The following is a 12,689-nucleotide window of genomic DNA, read 5'->3' as shown; positions in this document are numbered from 1 at the left end:
CCTTTGAATTTTTCCCAAGTAAAATTAGTTTTTAACCTATAGGTTACATAATTTATATTTTATTTTCCATTTAGCATTTAAAAACTACCCTTAGTGAACTTAAATAGTTATTCTTGTCATTTTTAACCCATTCATAAAGGATAGCAAACATTTCTTGTCATCTGTATTGAAGTATTTTCCTTTGGAAGTGGATAAGGTTTATTGTTTTGCAATCAAGAAAATATTTTTCTTAAAAGTTCTCTATTTAAATAGTGCGTGAATGTGTTATCCTTTGTGCCAAAGCATAGATTTGTTCTGATCCCACCCCATCTCTAATGCTGAGCAAAAAATGATAAACACTTATCAAAGTTGAGGGTACAATCTGTGGCTCTGAAAGATTACTGAAATAATAGGTTCACAAAATAATTTTAACTCCTTGTTTTGACTTCGTTAAATTTTGTTTTTCTTTTTTTAATATTAGGTTTGAAGTCCAACACAACTTGTTTTAGTTGAATCTAATGTTACAGGCTCTTCATAAAACTGTTCGATTTTAAAACTGTTTTAGATTTTTAAAAAATTAACATGGGTTCATTTTGTTTGTACTTTTTGCCATTCCACATGTGTGGAACCAATAGTTTATCTAACGCAGATTTACCTGCTGCCTCTATATTTTCAAATGCCTTCTTTTCTATGTCTGTTATAAAAATTTATTTATGGAATTGAAACAACATAATTATACTAAGAAGAGTTTTACTGCTCTAAATTTGTTAAAATATTTGTAGAAAAATATTTGGGGCCAAACTTCTGCATGTTAAAGTTGATTGTTCTTATTTTTATTTGTGTTAACTGTTTTAAAATTTCTTTCTAGGTGCATGCAATCAAGATGATTGGATCAGTGCAGTAAGGCCTGTCATAGAAAAAAGGATACAAAAGTAAATGCTCAGCTAATCTTATTGGCATAATATTCTGTTTTTTAAGTATTTTTTAAACTTGTATTTTATTGTTATTTTAGCAGTGTGCATTGAACATCTACTTTTTTTTTTTTTTTTTAATTTTTTGTAGAGACGGGTTTTCACCATGTTGCCCAGGCTGGTCTCAGACTCCTGAGCTCAAGCCATCCGCATGCCTCGACCTCCCAAAGTGGTAGGATTACAGGCGTGAGCCACTGTGCCCAGCCAAACATCTACTTTTGATTGGGTTAATGCGTTTAAGAAGTCTATTTCAGAAAATCTCTAAATTTCATGTAGTAGTATGTCATCTTGTCTTTAGAGAAGTTAAACATACAGATTTCCATTAAGTTAAATAATTATTTATTTATTTTTTTTATTTTTTGAGACAGTATCTCACTCGGTTGCCCAGGCTGGAGGGCAGTGGTGCAATCTCGGCTTACTGCAACCTCTGCCTCCCGGGTTCAAGCGATTCTCGTGTCTCAGCATCCCGAGTAGCTGGGATTATGGGCATATGCCACCACACCCAGCTAATTTTTGTATTTTCAGTAGAGATGGGGTTTCACCATGTTGTCCAGGCTTGTCTCAAACTCCTGACCTCAAGTGATCTGCCAGCCTTGGCCTCCCAAAGTGCTGAGATTACAGGCATGAGCCGCTGTACCCGGCTAGATATTTTGTACTGTTGGATAATTGTATAGCTATTTTGTAGAGTTTTGTTTTTGAGGGTTTATTTTTAATATTAAGCTCTTTATTTTTGGGTAATTATATATTCAATTTCAGATGATTATATACATTCAGTTGTAAGAAATAATACAGAGACATGATGTGTGTTTTTTATCTTTCAATGACAACATCTTGCAAAACTATAGTATAATATCACAGCCAAGATACTGGCATTGATGTAGTCAAGATACAGCAAAATTTGCTCTCCACAAAGATCCCTTATGTTGTTCTTTTTAGGCACAACCACTTGTCTCCCCTACTGCCTTTCCCTTTCCTTCACTCCTTAATCCCTAATTCTATAATTTTTGTGATTTAAAGAAAGCTATATACGAATTTTACAATATGTAACCTTTTTGCATTAGCTTTTTTGCTCAGTTTAATTCTCTGGAGATTCATCCAAGTTATTAAGTGTATCAGTAGTTCATTTTTTATTCATAAATGGTATTCTGTGATATGGATATACCATTTTTTTGCCTGTTCATCCATTGAAGGACATCTGGATTGTTTTCTATTTTTTGGCTACTGCGAATAAAACTACAAGAAACGTTTTTGTGCAGATTTTTTGTGACTACAGATTTTCATTTCTCTGGGATAAATGCCTATGAGTGTCATTGCTGGGTTGCATCGTAAATGGGTATTTATTTTTTTAAGGAACTACCACATTCTTTTCCGGAGTGATTGGATCATTTTATATTTCTACCAGCAATATATTAATGGTCTAGTTCCTCTGCGTCCTTTTTAGCATTTGATGCTATCACCATTTTTATTTTAACCATTCTGACAGATGTATAGTGATACTTTATTGTGGTTTTAATCTGCATTTCCCCAGTGACTAATGATGTTGAAAATCTTTTTGTGCCTTTAGCTCATTCTCTGATTGGATTGTTTTTTTGACTCTTGAGCCTGAAGTTCTTTACGTATTTTAGATACTAATCCTTCATCAAACACATTGCCTGCAAATATTTTTTCCCAGTCTGTAGCCCATCCCCTCGTACTCCCAAAATGGTCTTTCACAGAGCAAAAGATCTTAATCATGATGAAGTACAGTTTATCAATATTTCACACAATGAATTATGTTTTTGTTGTCAAGTCTAAGAATTCTTTGTCTCGATGTAGAGACCAAATATTTTTTTCCTGTGTTATTTTCTTAAAAGTTTATAGTTTAATGTTTTACGTGTAAGTCTATGATGTATTTTGAGTTAATTTTTGTATATGGTATGACATTTAGGTCAAGGGTCATTTTTTTTTTTTGCCTGTGCATATTCAATTACTCAGGCACCAATAGTTGAAAAGGCTATCCATCCTCCACTGAATTCCTCCTGCACCTTTGCAAAAATGGAGCATATTTGTGTGGGTCTATTTCTGGGCTCACTGTTCTGTCCATTGTTCCATTTATCTGTTCCTCTGCAAGTACTACATTGTGTAGATTACTGTAACTATAAGTCTTGAAATCAGGTAGATGGATGCCTTTCATTGTATTCTTCTCTAGAAAATTGTTTTAACTATTATAGTTCCTCTGCCTTCCCATATAAATTTTATTATAATTTTCTCTATATCTATAAAAGTAAGACTTTGGATCTTTTTTTTTTTTTCATACTTTAAATTCTAGGGTACATATGCACAACATGCAGGTTTGTTAGATATGTATACATGTGCCATGTTGGTGTGCTGCACCCATTAATTTGTCATTTACATTAGGTATATCTCCTAATGCTATCCCTCCCCGCTACCCCATCCCCATAATGGGCCCCGGTGTGTGATATTCCCCTTCCTGTGTCCAAGTGATCTCGTTCAATTCCCACCTATGAGTGAGAACATGCGATGTTTGGTTTTCTGTTCTTGCCATAGTTTGCTGAGAATGATGGTTTCCAGCTGCATCCATGTCCCTACAAAGGACACGAACTCATCCTTTTTTATGGCTGCATAGTATTCCATGGTGTATATGTGCCACATTTTCTTAATCCAGTCTGTCACTGATGGACATTTGGGTTGATTCCACGTCTTTGCTATTGTGAATAGTGCTGCAATAAACATATGTGTGCATGTATCTTTATAGCAGGATGATTTATAATCCTTTGGGTACATACCCAGTAATGGGATGACTGGGTCAAATGGTATTTCTAGTTCTAGATCCTTGAGGAATCACCACACTGTTTTCCACAATGGTTGAACTACTTTACAGTCCCACCAACAGTGTAAAAGTGTTCTTATTTCTCTACATCCTCTCCAGCACCTGTTGTTTCCTGATTTTTTAATGATTGCCATTCTCACTGGTGTGAGATGGTATCTCATTGTGGTTTTGATTTGCATTTCTCTGATGGCGAGTGATGATGAGCATTTTTTCATGTGTCTGTTGGCTATATGAATGTCTTTTGAGAAGTGTCTGTTCATATCCTTTGCCCACTTTTTGATGGGTTGTTTTTTTTCTTGTAAATTTATTTGAGTTCTTTGTAGGTTCTGGATATTAGATGGATATTAGCCCTTTTGCAGATGAGTAGATTGCAAAAATTTTCTCCCATTCTGTAGGTTGCCTCTTCACTCTGATGATAGTTTCTTTTGCTGTACAGAAGCTCTTTAGTTTAATTAGATCCCATTTGTCAATTTTGACTTTTGTTGCCATTGCTTTTGGTGTTTTAGACATGAAGTCCTTGTCCATGCCTATGTCCTGAATGGTATTACCTAGGTTTTCTTCTAGGGTTTTTATGGTTTTAGGTCTAACATTTAAGTCTGTAATCCATCTTGAATTAATTTTCGTATAAGGAGTAAGGAAGGGATCCAGTTTCAGCTTTCTACTTATGGCTAGCCAGTTTTCCCAGCACCATTTATTAAATGGGGAATCCTTTCCCCATTTCTTGTTTTTGTCAGGTCTGTCAAAGATCAGATGGCTGTAGATGTGTGGTATTATTTCTGAGGACTCTGTTCTGTTCCATTGGTCTATATCTCTGTTTTGGTACCACTACCATGCTGTTTTGGTTACAATAGCCTTGTAGTATAGTTTGAAGTCAGGTAGCATGATGCCTCTAGCTTTGTTCTTTTGGCTTAGGATCGTCTTGGCAATGCGGGGTCTTTTTTGGTTCCATATGAACTTTAAAGCAGTTTTTTCCAATTCTGTGAAGAAAGTCATTGGTAGCTTAATGGGGATGGCATTGAATCTATAAATTACCTGATTTTTTAATGATTGCCATTCTAACTGGTGTGAGATGGTATCTCATTGTGGTTTTGATTTGCATTTCTCTGATGGCGATTGATGATGAGCATTTTTTCATGTCTGTTGGCGATATAAATGTCTTTTGAGAAGTGTCTGTTCATATCCTTTGCCCACTTTTTGATGGGGTTGTTTTTTTTGAATCTATAAATGGCAGCATGAATTGAATCTATAAATGGCAGCATGGCCATTTTCACAATATTGATTCTTCCTATCCATGACCATGGTATGTTCTTCCATTTCTTTGTGTCCTCTTTGATTTCATTGAGCAGTGGTTTGTAGTTTTCCTTGAAGAGGTCCTTTACATCCCTTGTAAGTTGGATTCCTAGGTATTTTATTCTCTTTGAAGCTATTGTGAATGGGAGTTCATTCATGATTTGGCTCTCTGTTTGTCTGTTACTGGTGTATAAGAATGCTTGTGATTTTTGCACATTGATTTTGTATCCTGAGACTTTGCTGAAGTTGCTTGAGATTTTGGACTGAGACGATGGGGTTTTCTAAATATACAATCATGTCATCTGCAAACAGGAACAATTTGACTTCTTCTTTTCCTAATTGAATACCCTTTATTTCTTTCTCTTGCCTGATTGCCCTAGCTAGAACTTCCAACACTATATTGAGTAAGAGTGGTGAGAGAGGGCATCCCTGTCTTGTGCCAGTTTTCAAAGGGAATGCTTCCAGTTTTTGCCCATTCAGTATGATATTGGCTGTGGGTTTGTCATAAATAGCTCTTATTATTTTGAGATACGTTCCATCAATACCGAATTTGTTGAGAATTTTTAGCATGAAGGACTGTTGAATTTTGTCAGAGGCCTTTTCTGCATCTATTGAGATAATCATGTGTTTTTTGTCTTTGGTTCTGTTTATGTGCTGGATTATGTTTATTGATTTGCGTATGTTGAACCAGCCTTGCATCCCAGGGATGAAGCCCACTGGATCATGGTGGATAAGCTTTTTGATGTTCTGCTGGATTTGGTTTGCCAGTATTTTATTGAGTATTTTTGTGTCGCTGTTCATCAGGGATATTGGTCAAAAATTCTTTTTTTTTGTTGTATCTCTGCCAGGCTTTGGTATCAGGATGACGTTGTCCTCATACAATGAGTTAGGAAGGATTCCCTCTTTTTCTATTGATTGGAATAGTTTCAGAAGGAATGGTACCAGCCCCTCCTTGTACCTCGGTAGAATTCGGCTGTGAATCCATCTGGTCCTGGACTTTTTTTGGTTGGTAGCCTATTGATTATTGCTTCAATTTCAGAGCCTGCTATTGGTCTATTCAGGGATTCAAGTTCTTCCTGGTTTAGTCTTGGGAGAGTGTAAGTGTCCCAGAAATTATCCATTTCTTCTAGGTTTTCTAGTTTATTTGCTTAGAGGTGTTTATAGTATTCTCTGATGGTAGTTTGTATTTCTGTGGGGTTGGTGGTGATTTCCCCTTATCGTTTTTTATTGCATCTTCTCTCTTTTCTTCTTTATTAGTCTTGCTAGTGGTCTATCAATTTTGTTGATCTTTTCAGAAAACCAGCTCCTGGATTCATTGATTTTTTTGGAGGGGTTTTGTGTCTCTCTCTTCTTCAGTTCTGCTCTGATCTTAGTTATTTCTTGCCTTCTGCTTTTGAATGTGTTTGCTCTTGCTTCTCTAGTTCTTTTAATTGTGATGTTAGGGTGTCAATTTTAGATCTTTCCTGCTTTCTTTTGTGGGCATTTAGTGCTATAAATTTCCCTCTACACACTGTTTTAAATGTGTCCCAGAGATTCTGGTATGTTGTATCTTTGTTCTCATTGGTTTCAAAGAACATCTTTATTTCTGCCTTCATTTCGTTATGTACCCAGTAGTCATTCAGGAGCAGGTTGTTCAGTTTCCATGTAGTTGAGCGGTTTTGATTGAGTTTCTTAGTCCTGAGTTCTAGTTTGATTGGACTGTGGTCTGTGAGACAGTTTGTTATAATTTCTGTTGTTTAACATTTGCTGAGGAGTGCTTTACTTCCAACTATGTGGTCAATTTTGGAATAAGTGTGATGTGGTGCTAAGAAGAATGTATATTCTATTGATTTGGGGTGGAGAGTTCTGTAGATGTCTATTATGTCCGCTTGGTGCAGAGCTGAGTTCAATTCTTGGATATCCTTGTTAACTTTCTGCCTCGTTGATCTGTCTAATGTTGACAGTGAGGTGTTAAAGTCTCCCATTATTATTGTATGGGAGTCTAGGTCTCTTTGTAAGTCTCTAGGGACTTGCTTTATGAATCTGGGTGCTCCTGTATTGGGTGCGTATATATTTAGGATAGTTAGCTCTTCCTGATGAATTGATCCCTTTACCATTATATAATGGCCTTCTTTGTCTCTTTTGATCTTTGATGGTTTAAAAGTCTGTGTTATCAGAGACTAGGATTGCAACCCCTGCTTTTTTTTGTTTTTAATTTGCTTGGTAGATCTTCCTTCATCCCTTTATTTTGAGCCTATGTGTGTCTCTGCATGTGCGATGGATCTCCTGAATACAGCACACTGATGTGTCTTGACTCTTTTTCCAGTTTGCCAGTCTGTGTCTTTTAATTGGAGCATTTAGTCCATTTACATTTAAGGTTAATATTGTTATGTGTGAACTTGATCCTGTCATTATGATATTAGCTGGTTATTTTGCTCGCTAGTTGATGCAGTTTCTTCCTACCATCGATGGACTTTACATTTTGACATGTTTTTTCAACGGCTGGGACCCTTTGTTCCTTTCCATGTTTAGTGCTTCCTTCAGGATCTCTTGTAGGGCAGGCCTGGTGTTGACAAAATCTCTAAGCATTTGCTTATCTGTGAAGGATTTTATTTCTCCTTCACTTATGAAACTTCGTTTGGCTGGATATGAAATTCTGGATGAAAATTCTTTTCTTTAGGAATGTTGAATATTGGTCCCCACTCTTCTGGCTTGGAGAGTTTCTGCTGAGAGATCTGCTGTTAGTCTGATGGGCTTCCCTTTGTGTGTAACCTGACCTTTCTCTCTGGCTGCCCTTAACATTTTTTCCTTCATTTCAACTTTGGTGAATCTGACAATTATGTGTCTTGGAGTTGCTCTTCTCGAGGAGTATCTTTGTGGCATTCTCTGTATTTCCTGAATTTGAATGTTGGCCTGCCTTACTAGGTTGGGGAAGTTCTCCTGGATGATATCCTGCAGAGTGTTTTCCAACTTGATTCCATTGTCCCCGTCACTTTCAGGCATACCAGTCAGATGTAGATTTGGTCTTTTCACATAATCCCATATTACTTGAAGGCTTTGTTCATTTCTTTTTACTCTTTTTTCTCTACACTTCTCTTCTCGCTTCTTTTCATTCATGTGATCTTCACTCACTGATACTCTTTCTTACAGTTCATTGAGTCGGTTACTGAAGCTTGTGCATTTGTCACGTAGTTCTTGTGTCATGGTTTTCATCTCTATCAGTTCTTTTATGGTCTTCTCTGCATTGATTATTCTAGTTATCCATTCATCCATTCTTTTTTCAAGGTTTTTAGTTTCTTTGCCCTGGGTACATAGTTCCTCCTTTAGCTTTGAGAAGTTTGATGGACTGAAGCCTTCTGTCAGCTTGTCAAAGTCATTCTCCGTCCATCTTTGTTCCGTTGCTGGCGATGAGCTGCATTCCTTTGGAGGGGGAGATGTGCTCTGATTTTTTGAATTTCCAGCTTTTCTGCCCTGCTTTTTCCCCATCTTTGTGGTTTTATCTGCCTTTGGTCTTTGATGATGGTGAAGTATTGATGGGGTTTTGGTGTGGGTGTCCTTTCTGTTTGTTAGTTTTCCTTCTAACAGTGAGGACCCTCAGCTGCAGGTCTGTTGGAGTTTGCTTGAGGTCCACTCCAGACCCTGTTTGCCTGGGTATCAGCAGCAGAGGCTGCAGAAAATAGAATATTGCTGAACAGCGAGTGTTGCTGTCTGAATCTTGCTTTGAAAGCTTCGTCTCAGAGGTGTACCCAGCCGTGTGAGGTGTGAGGTGTCGGTCTGCACCTAGTGGGGGATGTCTCCCAGTTAGGCTACTCGGGTTAGGGACCCACTTGAGCAGGCAGTCTGTCCGTTCTCAGATCTCAACCTCCATGCTGGGAGAACCACTGCTCTCTTCATAGCTGTCAGACAGGGACATTTACATCTGCAGAAGTTTCTGCTGCTTTTTTTTTTGCCTATGTCCTGTCCCCAGAGGTAGAGTCTACAGAGGCAGACAGGCCTCCTTGAGCTGTGGTGGGCACCCAATTCAAGCTTCTGAGAGGCTTTGTTTACCTACTTAAGCCTCCGAAATGGTGGGCGCCCCTCCCCCAGCCTCACTGCCAGCTTGCAGTTAGATCTCAGACTGCTGTGCTACCTATGAGGAAGTCTCCGTGGGCGTGGGACCCTCCGGGCCAGGTGTGGGATGTAATCTCCTGGTGTGCCGTTTGCTAAGACCCTTGGTAAAGCATAGTATTAGGGTGGGAGTTACCTGATTTTCCAGGTGTTGTGTGTCTCAGTTTCCCTTGGCTAGGAAAAGGAATTCCCTTCCCCCTTGCGCTTCCCAGGTGAGGCGATGTCTTGCCCTGCTTCAGCTCTCACTGGTCAGGCTGCACCCGCTGACCAGCATCTACTCTCTGACACGCCCCAGTGAGATGAACCTGGTACCTCACTTGAAAATGCAGAAATCACCCGTCTTCTGTGTTGCTCACGCTGGGAGCTGGAGGCTGGAGTTGTTCTATTCATCCATCTTGTGCGCCCCCCTCGACTTTGGATCTTATTTAAAATTTCTGTGTGAGCTGGTTTTTATGGACATGGCTCTGACAGGGTAAATTGTGGGTGCCACCTCATTACTTCCAGATGAGAGTAGAAGTCCAGCTTCCCTACTAGGCCTTCAGTGACAACTGAAATGGAATAAGGCTTCTTGTTATTGCTGGGCAGAGATAGGAGTTCTAGCCCCCAGCAAGGTTTCTATTGATACCACTCTGGCTGAGAGGGGTAGAAGTGCCTTGCTATTGCTTTCCACTCATACTGAAGTGGGAGAGGCTACTTTGCCACTGGATGGTAGTGGCAGTTTTAGCTTCCCATTCTGTGTCCTCTGATACCACAAATGGGTGTTGTCATTATCACATGGCGGGGATAAAAGTCCCCATTCCCTACCCAGCCTTTTTTAATACCAACCTAGGAGTCTTGTTAAAGGTTGGAAACAAGGTTGGAAGTCCAGGCTCTCTATTCGACTTTTACTGGTTTTGAGTAGGGGTGAGGTCACAGATTTTTCAGTCATATTTGGCTATAGTAGAATGATTATTGTCTTAAAGTTTTCTGTCTTCTGAGGCTGCGCCTTTTCTATTTGGCTAGAGAGAGCAGACTTTTGTTGGGGCTTTTTTGTCTGTGTCTGTTGGTATTTCTGGGTTTCTGGTTTCTTCAGCTCCAAGTCTGGGATATATGAGGCAGAAAAAAACTTCAGGGAATTCACTATTGTATCATTCTTGGTTCCTGAGTTCCCCACCTTGTCTGCCTTTTTCTGTCTTTCAGAATGTTCTTGCTTGCTTGCTCTTTTTAAAAAACATATTATGTCCAGGGTTTTTAGTTGTACTTAATGTCAGGAATAGGAACATGAGGTCCCACAATCAGTGTTTTAAAAACATTTTTACATAGTTCAAAGCACTATAGTTATATTCTTTTCAGTGAATAGAGCTGTGTATGAGAAACTCTTAGAGATAAACCAATGCAAAATGGGCTTACATTTTCTATATATTTTCATCTTAATGCCATTTACATAGTGTTGCAAATAATGCTTTTAACGTCAGTTACTACCATGAAACAAGCTTATGTTATGAGATGCTTCATGATATCAGAGTAGTGAAAATCAAACATTTGAAAGTTTTACTATACGATATAATTATACATTATATTAAAATATGTTATATTTATTTACATATGATAAGATAGAATTTAAAACATGTAAATTAAAAATAGAAAGTTCATCATGACTTGGAAAAAATTATATAAAGGAGCATAGTTAATTCCGATCAAGATGCCAGTCTAATTAATTTAACAAATGTGGAGTATTCATTTGTGTTTTTCTGAGCTCTTAAGTTAATGAGTTGCCATATTTCTTATAAAGGTAGGGAAACTGATTAAAGTATTTTTTATTTTACATGTTTTAAGTGATACTAACATTATTTTAGAACATTTGAAAAACATTTGTGATTGATGAAATTTAACTAAGTTTTTTTTTTTTTTTTTTTTTTTTTTTGCTATAGTTGTCTTTCCTATATGAAAGCTTTTTTTTTTTTTTTTTTAGAGACAGAGTCTTGTTCTGTTCCCCAGGCTGGAGTATAGTGCTCTATCATAGCTCACTGCAGCCTCCAACTTCTAAACTCAAAGGATCCTCCCCGTTTCTGAGCCTCCCAAGTAGCTGGGACCACAGATGCACACCTATGTGCCTGACCTGAAAGCTTTTTAAAAGTGTCCATTTTTATTGTTAGCCAATTGATAGATTTTTGTTTATACTAGAAAATCAAGAGGGGAATCACAATGGATTATCTTAATGGTAATAGTTGTACAATTCTTTATTACATTATAAACTTAAATAATTTTCTTCTAGGTACAGTGAAGGTGAAATTCGATTTAATTTAATGGCCATTGTGTCTGACAGAAAAATGATATATGAACAGAAGATAGCAGAGTTACAAAGACAACTTGCAGAGGTTCGTGGCCATGTTTCTAAGTACAAAGTTCTAGCTTGGTTATTCTCTCAGGAATAGTATTTGCTTTAAATATATATATAGAATGAAGTGGTCTGAATGGCGGTTAAGCGAATACACACTCTGGAATCAGGCTGCCTAGATTCATTCGGTTCCTCACTTTGCACTTAGTGGATATAGGAATTTGAGTATATTTCCTTGTGCCTCAGTTTCTTCATATAGCATAAAGATAATAAGTAGTATTTACTTTATAAGACTGTCATGAGGAGTAAATGAGGTATTATATGTGAATCACTTAATGACTAACAAATGGTAAATGCTAAATAAGTGTTAGGAATGAACTATTTTAACTATTTTCTGTGATTTCATTATATAATTAAGCAAGTTAATTCTCAAAGAGTTAACTGAGTACATTTAGAGTCACATGTAGTCTTTACTAGTCTATGGTTATCTTTCCTTAGTAAATGTCATTGGAGAAGAGATTTAGTAGACAAAAGTTTATTTACCATCCTTTAATCACATTTTCTTAAGAGTATATTTAAGAAAATTTATTTTATAGTGTATTAGGAGAATATGGCAATATAGTATATTACAGTGTAAGTTGTTTTTAGATGAAAATTCATATTATTAAAACAAATATGGAAGGTACGATTTTGGAGCTTTTATCCTTTAATGCTGCTGTTAGGCTGGCATGCTGCTATCAATATGAAGAGTAGAAATTCGAAAATAGTCATACTGTGTTTATTATTTTAAAGTATTCTGAATGTAAGCCTCAATTATTAGGGTGTGCTATTTCTTTTCCTTCCCCCAAGGAGGAACCCATGGATACAGATCAAGGTAATAGTATGTTAAGTGCTATTCAGTCAGAAGTTGCCAAAAATCAGATGCTTATTGAAGAAGAAGTACAGAAATTAAAAAGATACAAGGTATGTTTTTAAAAATGTGTTCTTTTAATGTTTTAATATAGAGCAGTATATTTCAAGATGAAGGTACATTGAATATCTGATGGCTTTCCCTCCTATCTTTTACCAGATTTCAAATAATATGTTGATTCTCTGATACCCTGCAAAGATAAGTAGTGAGATGTCTTTCATTTTTGTTTTCATAAAGTATTACTAGGAACAGAATTTTAACCTATTTGATGTTTCAGTTCACTGTAGTTATTCTTCTTTTTTTTTT

The 12,689-nt window shown here is 37.1% G+C and overlaps 1 protein-coding gene across 21 annotated transcripts in view; it reads left to right on the top strand.

Annotated features, from left to right (window-relative positions):
* Window positions 1–12,689, top strand: part of UCHL5 (ubiquitin C-terminal hydrolase L5) — a 56,881-nt gene that overhangs the window by 32,461 nt on the left and 11,731 nt on the right. For 7 of the 21 annotated variants that reach the window (XR_004434217.1, XR_004434218.1, XM_033199033.1 and 4 more), the window contains 4 exons: window positions 848–911; window positions 1,042–1,122; window positions 11,411–11,513; window positions 12,323–12,436. Coding sequence is in view for 16 of the 21 variants with exons in the window: in XM_033199033.1 (XP_033054924.1) it covers window positions 848–911; window positions 1,042–1,122; window positions 11,411–11,513; window positions 12,323–12,436 (362 nt within the window). In the remaining 5 variants the exon portion in view is untranslated. The remainder of the gene's footprint in view (window positions 1–847; window positions 912–1,041; window positions 1,123–11,410; window positions 11,514–12,322; window positions 12,437–12,689) is intronic. The other 14 variants (XR_004434220.1, XM_033199036.1, XM_033199031.1 and 11 more) reach the window with 3 other exon arrangements.

This window comes from Trachypithecus francoisi, unplaced genomic scaffold (genome assembly GCF_009764315.1).
Source record: "Trachypithecus francoisi isolate TF-2019V2 unplaced genomic scaffold, Tfra_2.0 Lachesis_group5, whole genome shotgun sequence".
NCBI lineage: Eukaryota > Metazoa > Chordata > Mammalia > Primates > Cercopithecidae > Trachypithecus > Trachypithecus francoisi.
This window is presented reverse-complemented; position numbering and strand designations above follow the sequence as displayed.